This window comes from Saitoella complicata, assembly GCF_001661265.1.
Source record: "Saitoella complicata NRRL Y-17804 unplaced genomic scaffold SAICOscaffold_9, whole genome shotgun sequence".
Lineage (NCBI taxonomy): Eukaryota > Fungi > Ascomycota > Saitoellomycetes > Saitoellales > Saitoellaceae > Saitoella > Saitoella complicata.
This window is the reverse complement of record NW_017567000.1, coordinates 381,844-403,160: the sequence shown is the minus strand read 5'-3', so window position 1 is coordinate 403,160 and position 21,317 is coordinate 381,844. Positions and strand designations below refer to the sequence as shown.

At 53.4% G+C, this 21,317-nt stretch overlaps 11 protein-coding genes across 11 annotated transcripts; 6 read left to right on the top strand and 5 right to left on the bottom strand.

The window, feature by feature from the left end:
• The first annotated feature begins 232 nt into the window (after window positions 1–232).
• On the top strand, window positions 233–1,178 carry SAICODRAFT_30047 (uncharacterized protein). Its single transcript, XM_019167573.1, has one exon. The coding sequence runs from the start codon at window positions 316–318 to the stop codon at window positions 1,120–1,122; it is 807 nt and encodes a 268-aa protein (XP_019024860.1). The 5' UTR covers window positions 233–315; the 3' UTR covers window positions 1,123–1,178.
• Window positions 1,179–2,257: 1,079 nt separating this feature from the next.
• Window positions 2,258–4,180, bottom strand: SAICODRAFT_55818 (Serine/threonine-protein kinase Rio1; the record flags this gene model as incomplete). The annotated part of the gene is made up of 2 exons (XM_019169402.1): window positions 2,258–2,542; window positions 2,744–4,180. 2 exons carry the CDS (start codon window positions 4,178–4,180, stop codon window positions 2,258–2,260), a joined length of 1,722 nt encoding a protein of 573 aa, XP_019024859.1.
• A 452-nt stretch (window positions 4,181–4,632) lies between these two features.
• Window positions 4,633–8,294, top strand: SAICODRAFT_6992 (chromosome scaffold protein; the record flags this gene model as incomplete). Its single annotated transcript, XM_019170517.1, has 2 exons — window positions 4,633–4,647; window positions 4,710–8,294. The coding sequence occupies 2 exons, from the start codon at window positions 4,633–4,635 to the stop codon at window positions 8,292–8,294; spliced, it is 3,600 nt and encodes a 1,199-aa protein (XP_019024858.1).
• A 281-nt stretch (window positions 8,295–8,575) lies between these two features.
• SAICODRAFT_6991 (uncharacterized protein) lies at window positions 8,576–9,735 on the top strand (the record flags this gene model as incomplete). The annotated part of the gene is made up of 2 exons (XM_019170516.1): window positions 8,576–8,586; window positions 8,634–9,735. The coding sequence occupies 2 exons, from the start codon at window positions 8,576–8,578 to the stop codon at window positions 9,733–9,735; spliced, it is 1,113 nt and encodes a 370-aa protein (XP_019024857.1).
• A 95-nt stretch (window positions 9,736–9,830) lies between these two features.
• On the bottom strand, window positions 9,831–10,205 carry SAICODRAFT_6990 (uncharacterized protein; the record flags this gene model as incomplete). The annotated part of the gene is made up of 2 exons (XM_019170515.1): window positions 9,831–9,997; window positions 10,055–10,205. 2 exons carry the CDS (start codon window positions 10,203–10,205, stop codon window positions 9,831–9,833), a joined length of 318 nt encoding a protein of 105 aa, XP_019024856.1.
• Window positions 10,206–10,580: 375 nt separating this feature from the next.
• On the bottom strand, window positions 10,581–11,663 carry SAICODRAFT_55788 (uracil-5-carboxylate decarboxylase; the record flags this gene model as incomplete). The annotated part of the gene is made up of 1 exon (XM_019169400.1): window positions 10,581–11,663. One exon carries the CDS (start codon window positions 11,661–11,663, stop codon window positions 10,581–10,583), a length of 1,083 nt encoding a protein of 360 aa, XP_019024855.1.
• Window positions 11,664–11,999: 336 nt separating this feature from the next.
• Window positions 12,000–13,100, top strand: SAICODRAFT_24954 (Clavaminate synthase-like protein; the record flags this gene model as incomplete). Its single annotated transcript, XM_019166814.1, has 1 exon — window positions 12,000–13,100. One exon carries the CDS (start codon window positions 12,000–12,002, stop codon window positions 13,098–13,100), a length of 1,101 nt encoding a protein of 366 aa, XP_019024854.1.
• An 84-nt stretch (window positions 13,101–13,184) lies between these two features.
• On the bottom strand, window positions 13,185–14,727 carry SAICODRAFT_56129 (putative aldehyde dehydrogenase family protein; the record flags this gene model as incomplete). Its single annotated transcript, XM_019169425.1, has 2 exons — window positions 13,185–14,410; window positions 14,463–14,727. 2 exons carry the CDS (start codon window positions 14,725–14,727, stop codon window positions 13,185–13,187), a joined length of 1,491 nt encoding a protein of 496 aa, XP_019024853.1.
• A 583-nt stretch (window positions 14,728–15,310) lies between these two features.
• On the top strand, window positions 15,311–16,682 carry SAICODRAFT_91677 (glutaryl-CoA dehydrogenase; the record flags this gene model as incomplete). Its single annotated transcript, XM_019171769.1, has 4 exons — window positions 15,311–15,356; window positions 15,414–15,530; window positions 15,587–15,713; window positions 15,770–16,682. 4 exons carry the CDS (start codon window positions 15,311–15,313, stop codon window positions 16,680–16,682), a joined length of 1,203 nt encoding a protein of 400 aa, XP_019024852.1.
• Window positions 16,683–16,716: 34 nt separating this feature from the next.
• Window positions 16,717–17,537, bottom strand: SAICODRAFT_30042 (NAD(P)-binding protein). The gene has a single exon (XM_019167572.1). It carries the CDS (start codon window positions 17,522–17,524, stop codon window positions 16,784–16,786), a length of 741 nt encoding a protein of 246 aa, XP_019024851.1. The 5' UTR covers window positions 17,525–17,537; the 3' UTR covers window positions 16,717–16,783.
• Window positions 17,538–19,191: 1,654 nt separating this feature from the next.
• SAICODRAFT_224198 (uncharacterized protein) lies at window positions 19,192–21,267 on the top strand. The gene has a single exon (XM_019166567.1). It carries the CDS (start codon window positions 19,343–19,345, stop codon window positions 21,101–21,103), a length of 1,761 nt encoding a protein of 586 aa, XP_019024850.1. The 5' UTR covers window positions 19,192–19,342; the 3' UTR covers window positions 21,104–21,267.
• Window positions 21,268–21,317: the final 50 nt, after the last annotated feature.

Here is a 21,317-nt window from a genome sequence, read left to right as displayed (position 1 = left end):
AAAGAGCTTTTCTGGGCTTTGAGAGGAGCAGGCGGTGGAATGGTCGGAGCCGTGACCGAGTTGGAGTTGGGTCTCGTCAAGGTTCCGGAGATGTTGACCGTGATTCGAGTTGAGTATCCCTTCGAACAGTCGCTGAAGATCATGGAGGCGTACGAGAACAACTTGCCGGACATGGACGAGCGGTTGACAACGCAGTTGACCTTCGTCGGCAACTCCCCCGCCGTATTCCAAGGAAAGTTCCTTGGTACCCCCACTGAGGCAGTCAAACTTCTCCGCGAGTGTCCTTTCCTCGATGGCACCCTCGAACCATTCCACATGGACTTCGTTCACTGTCCTCCAGCCGAGGCAAACACAAAGTTATCCCTCGAAGACCCCCACATCACCAACACCGCGAAATACGAAGAAGAAGCCGAGCCCGCTACAAAGATGTGGGAACTCCAAGAACCTGCTTACTCCAAGAAGAAATCTGACTTCATCTACGCACCGCATCAACTCGGGCCTGAGGGTCGCCAAGCCATCTATGACAGACTTTGTAAGGATAAAGAAGCCGTGATGCAGTTTGAGGCGTATGGAGCGAGTTTCAAGACGCGTGGGACAGAGAAGGGGCCGTATCCTCATACCGAATCCGCACGTATCTCGCTCCAGTATTGGACGAATTGGACTGATGCTTTGGAAACCGCTGCGAAGGAGCAGTCGATGAACGAGTGGGAAGATGCGCTCTCGCCATTTAGCTCCGGCGCGAAGTACAGGAATTACGAGTGCACTCGTAACGCCAAGAAAGTTGGAAAGACGTATTTCGGAGGCGGGGAGGGATGGAAGAGGGTTCGTGCAGTGAAGAAGAGATGGGATGCACAGAGCGTGTTTGGGCATAGTGTTGATGGGAGTTTGGAGGAGGGGGAGGCGAGTGAGGGGGAGGGTGGGGAGGTTGTTGCTGATGCCGCCGTTGTTGAGAAGGCTGGTGCTGGGCAGACGAAGAACGATGAGCAGGAGGAATTGAAGAGTGAGAGGAATGGGGAGGTGCATGAGCCGTGTACGGAGAGGCCTACAGATCGGGTTGATGAGGAGGAGTTTACGGTTAAGGGGGCGAAGGAGAAGTACGGACCTGGTGCCTTTACAGTGTAAAAGACAATGAGCATTAGAGAAGGCTGAGAGTACATTATATATTGCTATACCCCATGTCCTTCATTTTACTGCCAGTCTACTTCTGTCTGGTCAATGAAATGAGCTCTTGAGCGTGCGATAGTTGTGTGCCTGGTGTGGAGAAATCAGATGGAGTATGTGAGAATAATGGATGTAGGACTTTGCAGTAAAGAAATTTAAAAGCGACAGATAACGTCCCTTTTATCTCTCCTCCGCGTATTTCCGCATCTCTTATGGTATGCAAAACTCCACTACGTACATCTCAGCTTACATTCTTACCTAGCAATGCCATCGCGTTCGATTCCGAGGAGTGCTGACCTCAGTCAGTAATCAGCTCAGTGCAGGGGGAGTGGGGGTGTATACAATGGTCTTTGACGCCTGTTTAGCTGCCGCTGCAGCGTGGGAATTTGAAGGCAAAGAGTCCGGATCCGCGCAACGATGGCGAAGGTCTGGTCACGCTATAAACAAGGCAGATAAAGACATAGGAGGTCGAGTAAGGGCTCAAAATGATCATATGGATCCTTAACAATCACGTAGTGGCTCTGCTTCCGGTCTCAACGCCTCGATCTATCAGATCATACTGGGAGTCGGCTTGAGGTCATAGCAGCATAACTCCTTCTAGAAACCACTAAGGAAGCGCCGTAGGGGGTCATTTGATAGGGGGAGCTTCAGGGCACCTGTTTTGCGGCAGAGGTTCGTCAATTTCGGCTTCTCTGATCTTCTTGAACTGAAAGAATTGTTCTCGGTGTTTTTATGCACGTCGATGCGAATATATGCATTACCATGCGCCAGCATCGAAGACACTTTGAGCTGCCGCAGCTTCAAGGGGAAACATGCTACACAAGATCCAAGAGTACCAATCGATTGCTCGAGGCTTCGTCATTCCATGGCCGTCTTTACTTTGTACTCTCAGCCTCCAGCTATACTGGTCTATCCAGTTACGTGCTCGGCAGGTTATTCGTGCATGCGCAAAGCGGTCGGAGCGTGGGAAGCCTACCTACCCAGTAGGCACGGAGGCACGCAACTCTGGCTGGCAATCTCACACTTTCATTCTGGTTCGTAATGTTTAAGCACCTCATTAGCTACCCAAACTTAACCCCTAATGTTCTCATATCATCTACTTCTTCTTACTACTCTGCTTAATCTTCGCCTTCTTCACCTTCTTCGGCAACTTCGTCTTCCTCTTCTCCGCTCTCTCGTCCTTCGCGGCTTTCTTACGTTCCTTCTTTTCGTCTTTGTCTTGGAAGCGTTTGCCTTTCGGTTCGGCGGCGGGGCGCTCCACCCAGGAGTCTGAGTCTGAGTCGGAGGAAGTGTCGTCGATTGAGACGGCGTCGTATTCGTCTTCGGCTTCGGAATCATCCTCGGCGTCGGCTTCGGAGGAGGCGTCGTCTGTGACTGATTCCTTCTTGGTATCGGGGGTGAATTTGACGGCGGGTTTGGAAGCAGGGTCCGTGTCCTTGTTCTTGATGATGGCAGGTGCTCGGGGAGCCAGAACCACAACCTCCTCCCCATCCGTCACCTCCTCCTCCTTCGGCAACGCGTCCTTGGCAACCTCCTTCTTCGCCTCCTTCTTAGCAGTTTTCTTCGCATCCTCCTTCGTTACCACAGCTGCAGACGACTGAGCCTGCTCAGGCAGTTTAACGAGATCTTTGTAGATAAGACCTCCACCCTCACCCGCCGCAACCATATCCGCATCCCTTTCGTAATCATAAACCTCCTCCAACGTCTGCGGAATATAACTCTGTTCCCAAACAACCTCATCCCGTTCCCTCTTCACCCTCGCACCCTCTTCCTCATGTTCAAGCGTCTGATGTAAATCATCGAGGATGGCTTGCATTTCGGGGTGGGTTGTAGGGTGGTTCGGGTCCGTGATGAAGTCGTAGAGGACCTTGGTGGGAAGGGTAGAGGCGCCACGGCGGCGGAAGTAGTCTGTGATGTTGGTTATGTCCATGCGGAGGAATTCGGAGGAGCGGGGGTGGTCGTGTTCGACCGATTGAGAGACGTCGATGATATAGAGCCCCGTTCCCTTTTTGTACAGGATGTTGTATTCTGATAAATCTGCGTGAACCAGGTGACAGACTTGGTACATGATGCGGTAGAGGCGACAGAGCTGGTCGTAGAGGTCTTGGTATTCCTCGTCGGGAACGACGGCATCTTTGAGGCGGGGGTATGCCCAGCCGGCTTTGTTCCCGAGGAATGCCATCACCAATACATGCAACTTCAACAAGATCGGCTCAGGAGACGGGATACCGGCACTGTATAGACGCTTCAAGTTCCTCATCTCCTTCTCTGCCCAGACCTTGACCATCTTTCTCGGGTTCCGCTTTGAGTAACCGTGTCGGAACCGGTACTCACCACTCACGTATCGATCACGATCCTTGAAAACCAAGATGGAGGTTTTGTAGATCTTGATTGCGCGGTGTTCCCCGGATTCGGTGGTGGCGTGGTAGACGTTCGCTTCCTTTCCCGTCGAGATACATCCGTTGATTTCGTATACGATGCCGCGGTTGATCATCTTCAACAGAATCATGCGGGTACGTGGGTCCAACACCTGTTCCGACGTCGCACGGTCGGCTTTGTCAGTTGCGTTTTGGCGGTCTCCACCGCCAGAGGCTTTACCGCCCCATGATTCGTTGAGGTTGATACGGGATGCGAGTTTGGAGAGTGCGACTTCTTCATTTTGCGTGGCAGCCTTGGGGGCGGTTGCTGTTGGAGCTGCAGCGGCTTGTGGGACTTGGGTGTTTGTTCGGGGAGCTGTGTAGCCTGGTGCTTGCTGGTTTGCCACAGCTACCAGTTGTCGTTGACGGTTGTAGGCTTTTGTGAAGTCTTTGCCTCCCTCTCCCCAGTCCGCGTCGTTAAGATCATCCTCGTAGAAGTCATCTTCCTCCTCGTCCTCGTCATAGTCGTCATCGTCCGAGAGCTCAGCGACTTCCTCGGGCTGGTAGCCAATTTGGTCGACGTAGGTGAATTGCGGATCACGGGCAGCTGCGTACTCTGTGGAAGGAGCGGGAGCGTCGTCGATTCGTGCAGCCTCGGACATTGTCGTTCGTCGCTTGCTGAATGGTATGGTGAACGGATCCGAGAGAAAATAGAGGTGGCAAGAATCAATCGAGGACTGTTCACGTTGAATTGACGTAACCCAACTTTTTCGCACACCCTAAGGCGAGAACCGACAGCATTTTGTTAGTCGGGGAGGAGGCGATACACAGATTATCTCCTCGAGGTAGTAGGCAATTCCAATCCATTTTCGACTCATATTACGCTGCTTCACATTGTCTATACACGTCTCTTTTCAAAGGACTGTGTGCACGGTAATTTAGGGACGGACGCGACGCCGGCAGCAACGCGCATCGAGGAGGCTCCCCACAAGCCAGAGTACGTTGACCGCCTTCGTCCCATCATATACCCCGTCCGTTTCGTCCGTCGTCGTCGCGTTCGACAGTTCATCTTCTTTACTCGTGTCGTTGACGTCCCTCAAGGGCCTCGGTCGCAATGCACATCAAACAGGTTGGTATCCCCGCCCCAACACGCGTCAATGTCGCCGTCGCATCCCCTAACACTTCACATAGATCATCATTCAAGGGTTCAAATCCTACAAAGAACAGACCGTCATTGAACCCTTCAGCGCGCGCCACAATGTCGTCGTCGGCCGCAACGGCTCCGGAAAATCCAACTTCTTCGCCGCAATCCGGTTTGTCTTGTCCGATGCCTACACCCACATGTCCCGCGAAGAACGGCAATCCCTCCTCCACGAGGGCTCAGGGACAGCGGTGATGTCAGCATATGTAGAGATTATCTTTGACAACTCGGATAATCGCTTTCCGACGGGGAGGGATGAGGTTGTGTTGAGGCGAACGATTGGGTTGAAGAAGGATGAGTATTCGTTGGATAGGAAGACGGCGAGTAAGAGTGACGTGATGAATTTATTGGAGTCCGCCGGTTTCTCGAGGTCGAATCCGTATTATATCGTCCCGCAGGGTCGGATTACGAGTTTGACGAACGCGAAGGATCATGAGCGTCTCCAACTCCTAAAAGAAGTCGCTGGTACGCAGGTCTACGAACAGCGCAGGTCGGAGTCGCTGAAAATTATGGAGGAGACGGAGTCGAAACGGCAGAAGATTGATGAGTTGTTGAAGTATATTGAGGAACGCCTGTCTGAACTCGAAGAAGAGAAGGAGGAGTTACGTGGGTTCCAGGAAAAGGACCGTGAGCGGCGGTGTCTCGAATACACCATCTACGTACGCGAACAACAAGAAGTAAACCTAGCCCTCGAAGAACTCGAAGAAGACCGCGCAAACAATGTCAACGCGAACGAAGACCGAAGAGAAATCTTCATCGAACGCGAACAGAGGATCCAGGAATTGGAAGGGGAGATTGCCGGGGTTAGGCAGAGGCTGAATGCCCTGAGTGTGGAGAAGGAGCAGTTGGATGAGGAGAAGAGGGAGGCGGTGAGGAAGAGAGCGCAGCTTGAGATTGCGGTAAACGAGCTACAGGAAGGACGAGAAGGCGCAGACGAACGTCGTGAACAACACGCGCAGGAGCTCAGCGAAATCGAGGCGGAAATCGAGACTGCGGAAGCTGAGCTCAGTGATTTGTTGCCGCAGTACTCCGAGGCAAAGGGCGCTGAAACCGAGGCCAAGTCACGATTGGATGAGGTCGATGGCGAGTTGCAGCGTTTGTACGCCAAACAAGGCCGCAACGCACAATTCAGCAATAAACGCGAACGCGACCAGTGGCTCAACACCGAAATCCAAGAAGTCCAATCAACCCTCGCTCGCCGTACTGAACAAGAACAAACTCTTGCATCCGACGTCGATGATCTGCGGAGACAGTGCGACGAAGTCGCTGCCTCCATCAAATCTCTCCGCCAACAACTTGATGGACGGAAAGATAATATGGCGAAGTTGAGGAAGGATGTCGAGGAGGCGAAGAATGTGCGTGCTGAGCTTGATGATCGGAGGAAGGAGTTGTGGCGTGAGGATGCGAGGTTGGGGGATGTTGTGTCGAACGCGCGGTCGGAGATGGAAAAGGCGGAGCGAAATTTGAATCATGCTATGGATCGGAATACTTCGTTGGGTTTGGCAAGTGTGAGGAGGATCATTGCCAACAACTCTATTCCGGGGGTGTATGGACCGTTGTGCGATTTGTTTGAGGTTGAGGATCGGTACAAGACTTCGGTTGAGGTGGCGGCCGGTGCCTCATTGTTCCATGTCGTTGTTGATACCGACACCACGGCTTCTCGTGTCCTCGAGGTCTTGAACAGGGAGAAGGCTGGACGATTGACCTTCATGCCCCTTAACAGGCTGAGGAATAAACCTGCGAATTACCCCGAAGGCGCGAACGATGCGATCCCCATGATCAAGAAATTGAAGTTTGACGAAAAATATTCGCAGGCGTTTAGGCAGGTTTTTGGAAAGACAATTATCTGCCCGAACTTGGATGTGGCGAGTCAGTATGCGAGGTCGCATCAGTTGAATGCGATCACGCTTGGTGGTGACCGGTCTGATAAGAAGGGTGCGCTGACGGGTGGATACCACGATACCCGCCGTTCGAGGTTGGAGAGCGTGAAGAACATTAGGAAGTGGCGTGCGGTGTTGGATGCGGAGAGTGTTCGTGCGAATGAGGTCAGGAAGGAGTTGGAGAGGTTGGAGCAGGAGATCACGCAGGCACTGTCGAATATCCAGATCACGGATGCGAAGTTGAGGGCCGCGGAGGATTCGTATGGGCCTATGAGGAATGAGTTGTCAACCAAGACGAGGAATGGGTCTGCGTTGAACGAGGCTCTGGTGAAGAAGGAGCAGAGCCATGCGAATGCGAAGTCTGATCTTGCGCACTTGAATTCTAGGTTGGAGAGTTTGCAGGCGGAGTTGAGGACGGCGTTTACGTCTACCCTGACCGCTGCCGAACAACGCAAGCTTGCGGAGTTGACGGGACAAGTGGATGAGGCGAAGAGTGCTTATACCGAAGCTGCAGGTCGGAGAACTGAGTTAGAGACCAAGAAGAATATCGTGGATGATAAGCTGCGAACGAACTTGTATTTAAGACGGGATGAGTTGAATGAGTTGGTGAGCGAGGATGTTGATCCTGCGGGTCAGGGAGGATTGGATGCTCAGCAGGCCGAATTGAAGAAAGCTGATGCTGTCGTGTCGGAGCTTGCGGATAAGTCTGATGAGCTCGAGGCTCAGATTGAGGAGGCGAAGACAGAGTTGAATGATCGTGAGGCTGAGAAGGGTCAGCTCCAGCAGCAACAGACCGAAGATGCTCGTGCCATTGAGAAGCAGCTCAAGGGTATGGAGAAGAACATGAGCAAGCGGACAATGCTGTTACAGAAGAAGGGGGAGTGCAACCGGAACATCCGCGATCTGGGTGTCTTGCCTGATGAAGCCTTCGAGAAGTATACCAAGATCAAGTCTGAAGTGATCGTGAAGCGCCTGCACAAGGTCAACGAGGCTTTGAAGAAGTACGGCCACGTCAACAAGAAGGCGTTTGAGCAGTACAACAACTTCACTAAGCAACGTGATCAACTCATGAAGCGTCGTGAGGAACTCGATGGGTCGCAGGAGTCTATTGAGGAGCTTATTGCGCATCTTGACCAGAGGAAGGATGAGGCGATTGAGCGTACGTTCAGGCAAGTTTCCAAGGCTTTCTCAGAGGTGTTTGAGAAGCTGGTGCCGGCTGGTAGGGGTCGCTTAATTATGCAGCGCAAGGTGGATAGGCCTCAGGATGACGACGACGAGAGTGACGACGAGGAAACTCAGCGGGCAAAGAGCTCTGTGGAGAACTACATCGGTGTGGCAATCGCCGTATCCTTCAACTCCAAGGGCGACGAACAGCTCCGCATCCAGCAGCTCTCAGGTGGACAAAAATCTCTCTGCGCCCTGGCCCTCATCTTCGCCATCCAACAGTGTGATCCCGCACCCTTCTACCTCTTCGACGAGATCGATGCAAACTTGGACGCGCAGTACCGTACTGCTGTTGCGGCTATGCTGCACGAAATGTCCGAGCACGGACAATTTATTTGCACGACTTTCAGGCCGGAGATGATTGAGGTTGGAGATAAATTCTATGGTGTTACGTTTAACAATAAGGTTTCTGGAGTGTCGGTGATTACGAGAGATGATGCGAGGTCATTCATTGAGGGTGCGAGTTCATAAACGAGGCGATCATGGAGGAACCAGCCTACAGGACGATATTGCAGCAGTTAGCCATGGATTGGCAGCGTTATAGGATACATCTCAGGACAGCTACTGGCTAAATTTAAATCGACAATTCTTAATCTGCTTATCGTGGGCGGCACATTATCATAAGGTTTTTTAGTTGCAGCTACGGGTGCTCCCCGGCGCAGGCTGTCTGTGCACAATGCGTGGGTACGTCAACCCATCCATCGACAATACAGATCGCCTGAAGGTTCGAAAGAATGTCCTGAGGTGCAAAGATGCCGTCCGAGTATGCCCTTTTATCGCATGCTATTGCGCTGTGCTGACAAAGAGCAGATCAACCGGCCTAAAGATCAGAATCAAGAAGCCCCGTGCGCAGCCAGGGATCGAGATCGTACCGCAAACGATATGTCCAGTCTGTGATCTCTCCATCTCGACTTCCGAGATTGATGCGCACTACGATGAGGAGCTCGCGAAGTTCGATACTGCGCCCGTGATGGGTACTAACCGTCGAGGTGCCGCTGCTGTGGCGAGGAAGAAGGTCAAGGACGTTACGACAACGCTGGCTGGGACGAGACGGTGCGCTAAAGCGGATGCGAAAGCGGAGGGGCTGTTAACCACCGTACGCCGCAACCGGAAAAGACGGAAAACGGAAGCGTTGACGCGAGCGAGGAATGCTGCGAAGGAATACGATGAACCCGATACCGCGGCAAGCACGTGTCCAATCTGCTCCATACCGGTCTTTGGATCTCTCGAAGATGTCTCCGCACACGTCGAGATCTGCCTCGAAACCCGACGGGAAGCGGAACGAAGGGAGAGGGATCGGAATGGATGGGGGGAGGAGTACTCGTGGGCTGGACAGAGTCGGGTGCGTGCGACTGCGTTGATGGAGGGGAGTGGACATGTGCAGTTGGCTTCGACTGGGAGTGCTTCCAAAGCAAGTGGAGACGGAGATGGGGAGGATGATGTTGAGGTTGATATTGATGGGGATGACGAGGTTGTTTATGGGGAGGCGCAGTATGGGGAGGAGAGTTTGAAGGTGGTCAATGCTGTGGTGGAGACAGACGCGCTGGGCGTGTCGGAGGGTCAAGAGCCAGAGGTTGATGTGGACGTAATGGAAACAGCCTGGATCGAACCCCCAGGCTGGAAAGATCACTCAACCTCCACTACAACACCCACAAACCCAACCAACCTAGCCGCCACCGACCTCCTCCTCCACTCCCTCCGCACCCGCATCCACGAACTCGAATCCCAATCCCAACACGCCTATCGCTGCAACATCTGCCTAGGCCCCTACAAAACCCCAGTCATCAGCGTCGTGTGCTATCATTGTTTCTGCGAGGAGTGTTGGTTGCAGTGTTTGGGGAGTTTCCAGAAGTTGTGTCCGCAGTGTAAGAGTATCACTACGCCGAAGGATCTGAGGAGGATCTATTTGTGAGGGGGTAGATGGTATATTGGTATGGTGTGAGGGTATAGGTAGTGGTGCTCCTTGAATACATGATGCAGCTCATTCCTCCTCCGGTTCTGCACCTGTCAGCTAGACTGTTTATAGAAACACCACCCAAAGAAACGCTTAAACCACGACGGTTTCTCGTGCTGCGCTTGCGACGACGACCCTACCGCGTGAGAGCGGTAGTGCTCATTCGCCATCGTCGCGTCCTGAATAAGCCTCTGTCGACGTTCTTCATGATGCTCCCGGGCTACAATGCATCATCGTCAGAAACACATCACACAATTCCGATCGAGCAATACCTAACCTTGCTCCATCTCGTGCCTCCCCTCCTCCGTTAAGACTGGTCGTTCATGATCAAACGAAGCATGCGACGGTTTCGCGACGTGATCCGGTGCAGCCAGTGCCGCCTCTGGATTGCTGAAGCTGAAGGTGCGGTGCTTTCTCGGAGGAGTCATGGTCGTTTGGTGCTTGGAGCTTGGTCTACGATCGCAATTGGAGGTTAAGGAGGCCAAGGAATATTAATGCCAAGGGATTCCAGGGTGGCTAGCTGGAGGCGTATGAGGTGCGCGGAGACATCCATGTTGTCAATTGATCTGCTGCAACGCGCCGTCGATGATTTGCAAACGGCGGTCGTGGGGAATGAAGGAGTTGCGCGCCGAGGGTAAATTGAGCCGACCGGCCTCTTTTCTCGGAAAATTCAAAAGAGACATTTCAGGGCTGGTAGTTCTTGAACAGTCTGCATCTGCTTTCAATTTCACGATCGTTGCGAGGAACCCTGATACATTCCGACGGATCGTCTGCAGCTTCCGTGAATTCCTTTAATGTAAATGTCATCTATCCAATCCCAAGATCCTCACCGCATTTCCACCCATAACCCCCTCACCTCCCTCTTCTCCAAGCACAGCCTTCACAGCAGCAGAATTCGTCGTAACACTCATCCACTCCTCCCCGTCTTTGCCCTTCAACGGCGGGAAAAACGGATGATCAGTCCCAAACATAACCCTCCCCTCGCCCACCAACTCCGTCGTCGCTTTGAGTCCAACCTCATGATACACTACAGCGTCATAACACATCTTCATCAGGTATTCTGACGGTTTGAGTTTGAGACGTGAAGCGACTTGTGGATCGTGCGCGACGCAACTATCCAGCCGTCCAGCGAGGAAAGGGAGTGTTCCACCGGAGTGGGCGAGGAGAATGCGGAGGTTTGGGAATCGGTCGAGGACGCCGGACAGGATTAGGCGGACGATCGAGGTTGTGGTTTCGAACGGGAATCCTAGGGCGAGGGGGAGTACGTGCCCGTTACTCCGGGGCCCGAATGATTCGTTTCCGGTGCCGTAGTGCGGGTGGAGGAAGATCATGAGCCCTGAGGCTTCGAGGGCGGAGTAGACTGGGTCGAGGGCGGGGTCGTCGAGACCGTGGCCGAGACCGCGGGAGCCGAGGATGATGCCCCGGATGTGGGGGAAAGTGGATGTGATGGTTTCGATCTCTTTCACGCAGGTAGAGGCGGCTAGGGAGTCTTCAACGAGCGGAAGAACTCCGAAGGCGAAGAGTCTCCCGTCTGATTCAGCACAGATCTTCTCGATATCGGTGTTCAACATTCTCGCCATCGGTGCCGCTTGTCCCAATCCCAGGAAATCCAGCCATGGGTTCGCGAGGGAAATAACCGAGATATCAATTCCGTGCTGATCCATAAACTCCATCTTCTTTGCAATGTCATAATACTCTGACCCAATTGGTCGGCCTTGTGAAGTATCGGATGCGTGTTTCGCTTCGTCGGCGAGGATTACGAGACGTTCGTCCCCGGAGGGGAGGGTGAGGACACGAGGGACTTCGGAGCGGGAGCGCAGCAGGTCCATGTAGCGGGGGAGGTACACATGGGTGTGGATGTCGACAACTGGGCTCTTCGAAGTCATGGTGGAGATCTGGCGGAGAGGAGAGGAGATCGGAGGAGGGTGGAGGTGCTGGGTTGTCATCAGTGTTCGTCGAAGGGCAGATCTGGTAAACATATTGGTTGTTTCTCGGGAAAAGAGCGCAGCGTCATTTGATCTGTGTTTTGGGGCTCGGCCAGTGCGGACGGGTTGGCCGACGGTATCCGAGGACACGTGTAGGCGTATCGAGGCGGGGGGATCCCAGCGCAAACGATGATAAGATGCAGTCGCAAATGTCGGATCCTTACCGAGCCTCTAGACATCTTGTCTTTTGCAATTCAGTGACTTGTCATCGACCTAATCACTTCAACGACGACAACGATGTTTCGAGTGACTCGTATCCTTCTGAAAGCTCACCCAGCTCCCACGGTGAACCCTGTCGCTACAGCCAAGGTAATCAACAGCGCAACTTCCGCCTCCCCCGACTCCTTCCACATCCCCATCATTAACTTCGAGCCCTTCTTCTCCGGCTCGCGTCTCTCCAAGGAAACAGTCGCCCAGGAAGTTCTCTCAGGCTTCGTCAATTCAGGGTTCATCTACCTCAAAGGCTGGGAAAAGGTCCTTTCGAAAGATGTGGTGAATACGACGTTCGAGGAGAGTGCAAGGTTTTTCGCACGTCCAACGGAGGAGAAAGCTGAGTTACAATGGATGACGCCGGAGTCGAATAGGGGATATGTCACTGCTGGACGCGAGCGTGTATCACGTCTTGCTTCCGTGGACGAGATTGAGAAGTTGAAGAAAGCCAATCCCGATATCAAGGAGTCCATGGAAATCGGAAAAGAAATGCCCGCAGACACACCCAAGGAATTCACCAACCGCTGGCCCAAAGACGATGAGCAGTTCAAATCCACCATGACAAACTTCTTCGAGAAATGCCACGCCCTCCACCTCGAAGTCCTCTCCTCCATCGCGCTTGGCCTGGGCTTAGAGCCCCGCTGGTTTGATCAGCATTGTGATGCGAAAGACCATAATCTCCGTCTTCTGCACTACCCTTCAGTCAAGAAGGATCAGATCAGCGCAAATAAATCGAATCGAGCGGGTGCGCATACGGATTACGGCACCATCACCCTCCTGTTCCAAGACTCAGCCGGCGGACTGGAAGTCCTCTCCCCTACCGGTCAGTATATCGCCGCTCCACCCATTCCCGGCACGATCGTCGTTAACGCGGGTGATTTGTTGGCACGCTGGTCCAATGACAAAATCATGTCAACGGAACACCGTGTCGTTGCTCCAGCCTCTTCACCGGATAATGATGTGTATCCTGCAAGGTATTCGATTGCGTTCTTCGCGAATCCGAACTACGAGACGGAGATTGAGGCGTTGGAGGGGACGTTTAGGAATGGCAAGGAGAAGAAGTATGAGAGGATTAACACACTCGATTATCTTGTGCAGAGGTTGACTGCTACGTATGGAAAGAAGTAGCCACAGTGTATATACCCTAACATACCGTAACTCGATGAATTTACCACTTTCTACCGGAAGCAATGGCATACCGTAGTTGCAGGTCTAGCCATACCTCGCCCCTTTATTGTCCTCAAACCAATCAACCCCCCCAGCCTCACCCCAATTCACAACTGTACTTTTACACTTCAAATACCCCTCAAAAGCCTCCACCCCGTTCTCCTTCCCCATCCCACTGTCCTTCCACCCACCCCACGGACTACTCGGATCATTGTTGTGGTGGGTGTTGACCCACACCAACCCTGCGTCGAGTTGTTGAGAGACAGAGTGGGCGAGGGAGAGGGATGAAGTCCAGAGTGCGGCGCCGAGGGCGAAGGGGGTAGAGTTTGCGGTGGCGAGCATGTGGGCAGGGGAAGGGGAACGGATAAGGGCAATGACAGGGCCGAAGACTTCCTCGTTTGCCAAAGCCATTTCGGGTGTGACTTCGATTACCGTTGGCTGGAAGAAGTGGCCTTTGCCGTTGACGGGAGCGGGGGAACCTCCGCAGAGGAGCTTCCCGCCTTCGGAAAGGGCTTGGTCGACGAAGCGTTGGCAGCGGTCGATGGAGGCGCGGTTGATGACTGTGCTAACTTGTGTCTTCGTGTCGAGTGGATCACCGATTCTGAGTGCGTTTGCTTTGGCGACGAAGGATGCAGCGAATTGGTCGTAGATATCTTCGTGTATGATGATACGGGAGCCGGTGACACATGTCTGCCCCGCCGCAATGAAAGAGGCAAACAACGCTCCCTTCACTGCGCGTTCTACCTCGATATCGGGGAATACCAGAACTGGCGTCTTTCCGCCAAGCTCGGCTGTGACAGGGATCAGGTTCTTTCCAGCAGCAGCACAGACCGCACGTCCAGTCTCTGTGCCACCTGTTAAATCGATCTTTGCAATCCGTGAGTCTTCGCAGAGTGCTTTTCCAGTCTCAGCGCCGAGACCACAGACAACGTTCAACACACCCTCCGGAATCCGCGCCTCGAGTGCCATCTCCGCAAAGAGCAGAACACTCACAGGTGCCAACTCACTCGGCTTCACCACCACACTATTCCCCGCCGCCAACGCCGGTGCAATCTTCTTGATCGCAATCAGGAGTGGATGGTTCCATGGGGTTATCTGCGCGACGACGCCGAGAGGGGAATATGTCAGCGTATTGAGCATCTTCCCTTTGAAAGGTGGGATACGTCCTGTATGGGTTCGAGCAAGTGAGGCGTGGTATGTTAGCCATTCCGGAAGCCGGGCGAGTTGAGCGTTCATCTCGCGGATTGGGCGGCCTGTTTGGAGGGATTCGTCTGTGCTACTTGTCAGCATGTCATTTTAAATTTCCATCAGAAACGGTTGCACATTTTGCAAATTCTGACATGCGTGATTTGAGCATGTCCGCGAGCTTTATTAAGACGTCGAAACGGTGGTTGACGTCCTTGTTGGCCCAAATACCCGATTGGAAAGCTTTCATTCCGGCGGTTACGGCAGCGTTGACGTCGGCTGGTGATGCTGCATCGACAGTACATATGATTTCCTCAGTCGCTGGATTCTCAATCTCGATCCGTTGGCGTGAAGACCCAATCTCGGCGCCGGGAAAGACGTTCGTGTAGTGAGGTCGGAACATTGAATGGAACGGCCGTCGCGCGGGAATTGCTATGTCCAATCTTCTAGAGGAAGACCAGCGGGTGCTTCCACGAATCAGTTGCCTAAGAAGTGACATTGCTCGGCGGCCGTCTTGCAGACAGCTGAGCGTCGCTGGTCATGGCGGTCGTAAAGGTCGGCAAGGTCATCTCGGCTGCTCATCAGCTGGGCGTATCGCTGGTTCACATGTCCTCGGGTGGCCGAAATTCCGACTTCAAACGACCCGAACATGTTGCTGTTTGGCTCGTCTCTGTGAAACGATGTTTCTGTGACAATCCGAATACTTCCAAGATATGTCCATCCAGCCTTCCGTGTCTTCGTTTTACCCATCTTCTCGCCGAATGCAGGAATTCTCGCCGAGCGCCGGCGCATCACGCACCCCGCATTCCGACCTCTCCAGGTTTGAACCTAGGCTCCGAAAGTATAATTAACCCCGTCGTCCGCCTCTGATCCTACCGGTATACCCTCCCGTCTCGTGTATCAATCGCACAGCAACTATGTTCAGACTGTCTTCGTTCCGCGCTTTGGCTCGTGCTGGTGTCAAGGGATCTCCGTGTGTAAGGAGTATGGCGACGCAGGGTGGTGGTGCTTTCACAAAGTACAACTGGGAAGGTCAGGAGGATCCGTTCATTGTTGGGATATGAATCACCAGACTGACCCTTCTGACAGATCCCCTCGACTTGGACCACTTCCTTACCGACGAAGAACGCGAAATCTCGAATTTGGCTCGTGATTACTGTCAAACTCGTTTACAGCCTCGCGTACTTGAACAGTCCCGTCAAGAAAGTATGTTGAAACGGAAGAGCGTCATAAAGGTGGTTTCTAACCGTTTCCTCCTACAGGCGGCGATCACAAGGAGATTCTTATGGAAATGGGTGAGCTCGGATTCTTGGGTCCTACGATCGAGGGGTACGGATGCGCTGGTGTGTCCTCCATTGCCTACGGGTTAATCAACCGCGAAATTGAAAGGTAGGTACGGGGTTTCGACAATTTGAATTCATTTATTGACTGATCTTTCGCTACAGAGTCGACTCTGGATACCGCTCCACATCCTCCGTCCAGTCCTCCCTCGTCATGCACCCCATCAACACCTTCGGAACTCAAGAACAAAAGGACAAGTTCCTTCCTAAACTCGCCAAGGGAGAAATCGTTGGAGCTTTCGGACTCACCGAGCCCAACCACGGCTCAGACCCTGCGTCAATGGAGACAACCGCGAAGGAGAATAGTGACGGGACCTACGAACTCAATGGCTCCAAGACCTGGATCACCAACTCACCGATCGCGGACGTGATCGTCGTTTGGGCCAAATGCCAATGGGACGGAAAGATCCGTGGCTTCTTGGTTGAGCGCGGGATGTCCGGTCTCGAGACGCCGCAGATCAAGAACAAGATTGCGTTGAGGGCTTCGGTGACGGGTATGGTCCTCATGGACGGCGTCAAGGTTCCGAAGGAGAACATGTTCCCTGACGTGACAGGGTTAAAGGGCCCCTTCTCCTGCCTCAACAATGCCCGTTTTGGGATTGCGTGGGGAACGATGGGCGCGCTCGAAGGTGCACTTGATATTGCGAGGACGTATGCGTTGGAGAGGAAGCAATTCAACAAGAGCCTCGCTGAGTTCCAGCTTGTGCAGAAGAAGCTCGCACAGGTCAACACCGAAATCGCACTTGGTCTTTCTGCTGCGTGGATGGTCGGCAAAGCCAAGCAGGACGGCCGCTTGGCGACGGAGATGGTCTCGTTGATTAAGAGGAATAACTGTGACAAGGCACTTCAGGGAGCGAGGTTGTTGATGGAGATCTTTGGGGGGAATGCGGCTGCGGATGAGTATCATATTGGAAGGATTGTGAACAACTTGTTCGTTGTGCAGACGTATGAGGGACAGAGTGATATCCATGCGTTGATCTTGGGAAGGGCGATTACTGGACACCAGGCTTTCTACTGAGCACATGTGCTAGGCAGACATAAACGTTGTACGATACCTGCGATTTTTGGAAGTAATCTGATATTCATTGCTATTCTTACACACCGTTCTCCCTCATGCTCTTAATCCTGAGAAACCTTGACAACCATCCTAGCAACCAAGTCTCCCTTGTGCATCTTCTTGAAGATATTCGTCAACTCGCTCAAATCCTCGACCTTGACGATCGGCTTCACCAACCCCCTCGCAGCCAATGCCAAAGCCTCGACGGAATCCTGGCGGGTACCGACGGCGCTACCCATGATGCGGATGTCCCTGATAACGAGCTCCGCGGGTTCGACGGTGACGGGGCCGGAGCCACCGGGGATACCGACAGCGACGAGGGTACCACCGATAGCAAGGAAGTCTGGTGCCTGTGCGTAGGAACGAGCGGAGGAGTTGACAACAACCACAGCATCGGCTCCCTCGCCGTCAGCGGCATCACGGACGGCCTTGACGATGTTGTCTCCCTCCTTCATGAAGTCAACGAAGACGTCCGCACCGAGACTCTCGCACAACTTCTTCTTATCATCACCACCGTCGATCGCGATGACACGGTATCCCATCGCCTTCGCATACTGAATTCCAAGATGTCCAAGACCTCCTCCAGCACCAGGAATAGCAACCCAGCTGCCCGCCTCCAACTTCAGAATTTTGAGGGCCTTGTACACCGTAACACCACCACACAAAAGCGGAGCAGCAAGTTCAGAGTCGAGGCCGTCAGGGATAGGGGTGACGTATTTCGCGTCCGAGAGGGTGTATTCTTGGAAGGTACCGGGTGTACCGACGGCGCCGCCTGCACCGGAGATCTTTGCGCCGGCGCACATACAGTCACGGTCGTGCCAGCATTGCTTGCAGCTCATACAGATCGTGGCGAGCCACTTGATCCCGACCCTCTTTCCGAGAAGACTAGGATCGACGCCAGCGCCGGCAGCGATGACGTTCCCGACACCCTCGTGTCCGCCAACTCCGCCATCATCACCACGGACAAACGACCAATCTCCAAGCATGACATGGAGATCAGAATGGCAAACACCCGAATGCGTGATCTTGACGAGCACCTGCCCAGGTCCGGGCTCGGGGACCGAGAGCTCGCGGACTTCGGTGGCGACTTCGCCTACTTTGGTGTAGACTGCTGCGCGGTTGGTTTTGGGAAGGGAGGAGATCCCTTTGGCGAGCTGGACGTCGGAGGCGTGAGCACCTGGCATTGTGTTTGTGTGATTGGTAGAAACTGGGGGTTGATGGGAACCTTGGAGGGTGGGGAGAGGACTATATAAAGGGCCGGGGATTCAGGGCTCTCGTTCTCGATTCGATGACAGAGATCCCATACCCCACTGCGGGGGGATGCTATCCGCAGGGAAACGTATATCCGAGGTGCGGTAAACAGCTCGTCTCGACGGCTAGACTTCCGTCGGTCGTATCTTTCCGCCGCACCTCGAAGCTCGAGCTCGAGGCCTGAGGATTACCAGTGTGCGGGGCAAGCGTATCACAGGGCGGATGTTTGCACCCTGATCAGATTAAACGGCGCAAGTTTCCGAAGTTTAGTATTGCGTTGTTGACAGCTTGTGAGAACTATTCATCTCATTACGGATGGATACATCCGCCGTCTTCTCCGCAGTATCGATCACGAGCACACTCCAGCGCGGGAGCGGCTGTGTACAACTGCCGTATATCGCATCCGTACGGAAATCCCATCTGCAGATCCATGCTCAAAGCTTAAGTCTTGAGCAATGTAGTTCATCAATATGATGTCGTGATTGGTTGTTGTCCCAATCGTCGGCGCGGGTGGGCGCATCCGCCCTTGCTTTCCGCGTGACGTACACTGACGGGAAGATACATGGTAGATAGAAGATGTCTTGGTGATTCGAATTGCAAGTGTGTCACAGCCCGGATCCGGGGTATCTTTTATTATCATGACTGCTACCTTCGTCGAGGATCCAAGTAATGAGCATGGCAGATCGCCTGTTCCTCCGCCCAGTCGACAGCTGATCATGACATGCCAGTGTACGGTACACCATCGAACGCAATTTCAAAACCGAAAGACCCGTCATATTCTGTCGAATAAGATTGTTTCTGATCCCATTGAATTGAATAATTGTATGGCTGGCTGGCTGGCTGGCAGATGCACACAGCAGCATTACAGTCAGTACCAGCCACTCACACCAAAGTCAGCTGGGAGCGCATTCCCAAATAGGAAACTGCCAACCCGCCCATAGTTTCAGCCCTCGAGAAGAGCAAAGGAAAACGATACAGCTGCTATGGCTATGATCTCAGCTATCGAAATTCGGCTCTTCCGAGGGAAAGAGAGGCGGAAGCCATGTGCGCCGTTAGAAAACTACGGTGACTCCCAGCTGCTGGGATCATAACTTTTGCCATTGACCAACTTTACCTTCACCGTGGTTACAGCAGGACTGGATCTTTGACGAAGAGGGATCATGACGACTGAATCAGCAGCTGGACTGCTGCTGGAAGCCGAAGCAAGCCTCAAGGCCGCGGGAGCCAGGACGACACTTTACTGCACGTACGTTTATCGCTGTGGGTCTTGGCGGATCAATTGCTGACCCCTCCGGTGTAGTACGATATACTGGTCAATCATCGGCGGCTTCTTTCTCTTACGCACCATATACCATCAACTTCATTCACTCATGCTATACTGCCGTCTTCTGCGATCACGACGAACACCCAAACCACGGATCGTAAGCCAACCTTGGCGAATCACAGCTTTTTTCAGAAAACACATCATCATCCCAGCACTCTTCGGCAATGCGCATATCAGACCGGTCACAATCTTCGCCATCAGCTTCGGTACCCTCCCAACTCGACTCGAATCCATCTTCATCTTCGCCTACGTCGCGATGAACGTGATCCTCTGCTGCGTGGGTATCACCACAGTCCCCGACAATGTCGTCCTCAAAGGCACCGTCGGCCAAGTCGCAAAATACGTCGGTGCCCGAACCGGAGTCTTCGCATTCGCCAATCTCCCCCTTCTCTTCGGACTTGCGGGAAGGAACAACGTCCTGATCTGGTTGACGGGATGGGAGTATAACACATTTAACATGCTGCATCGGTGGGTTGGGAGAGTTGTTGCTTTGCAAACCTTTGCGCATGTGGTTGCGTATGGGGTATTTACAACTTCGGATGCGGATATATATTCGGTGTCGCTGTTTCGGAATCCGTGGGCGATGGGGGCGACGATCGGGTTGGTTGTGATGATGTTGGGATCAATCAGCCATGTCAGGAAGATGGCTTATGAGGTATTCCTGGTCATCCATTTGATTATGGTAGCGCTGTTTATGGTGGGAAGCTACGTACACGTCCTGAAAGCGAATACGGCACAACTGGGCTACATCCAAGCAGGTCTCGGGATCTGGGGATTCGACCGTATCGTCAGGCTGCTACGCATGTTCGTCACCAACATCCCCTGGACCTGGCTCTTTGCAATCTTTCCCAGCTCACGCAAGATGAAGCGATGCAGCGAAGTCTACCTGGAGGTCGTTCCGAGTGATGCAGTGCGGTGCACCGTTCGTGTCCCTACCGGGTGGAACTTCATGCCGGGGCAGTACGTGTTCATGAGTATCCCGCAACTTGGGTGGAGTGAGTCGCATCCGTTCACGGTGATGGAATATGTGGAGGAGGAGGAGGAGGAGCAGGTTGAGCGTGTGAGGCAAGATTCGGCGTCGAGTATTGCGTCGGATGCGACGTTGGTTGGGGATTGTGATTCTGCGCAGATGTATGATGTTGATTTGAAGAATAGGGATGTTGAGAAGGCGATAGAGGTGTCATCCGTTACAGAACTCGATAGGCCAGGTGTGGGATCGACGTTTACGCTGCTCATTAGGCCTCAGACTGGGTTCACCAAGCGCTTGTTCGATCACGTTACGCGAAGCCCTAGCACTCGACACTGTCCCCTGAAGGCCGTCGTCGAAGGCCCATATGGTGTCACCCACCCTTACTGGTCCTACGAAAGCGTCCTCCTAATCGCCGGAGGAGTCGGGATCACCTACGTCATTCCCTATATCACCGAACTCATGCACCGCCGAACCCACGGCGAAACCCTCCTCACCCGCCAAATCCACCTCATCTGGGCCATCCGCTCCGAATCCCAACTCACCTGGATCGAACCCTACCTCCACAAATGGCGGGGACCCCTCAGCGAAGGCTCGATGCGAATCGATATTTATATCACGAGTGAAAATCATCCTGGGGCGACGTGGGAAAAGGGTGCGATGGTCAGGTGGGGGAGGCCGGTGATGCGAGATGTTGTGGAGGGGGCGGTCAGGGAGAGGGTTGGGGGGTTGGTTGTGGGTGTTTGTGGGAGTGCAGGGATGAGTGATGATACGAGGAAGGCCGTTGCGGAGGTTGGGAATGGGGAGGTGGAGTATGTCGAGGCTGCGTTTACGTGGTAGACACAACAGTGACAGACCGAGAAAGCTATTGTGTACATCTTCAGTGGTATTGTGGGTGGGCGTGACTACCGTGGGAATTCTGCAAGTTTTAACTCGCACAGCACCGCATACATCCAGCACCCGGAGTCTTTTGAGCGTAACGTCCTTCCTTCGCCGGTTCTAAAGCGGAATTTTAGTAATGTTACGGTTGATAGTGGGTTTGAGGCTATGTGTA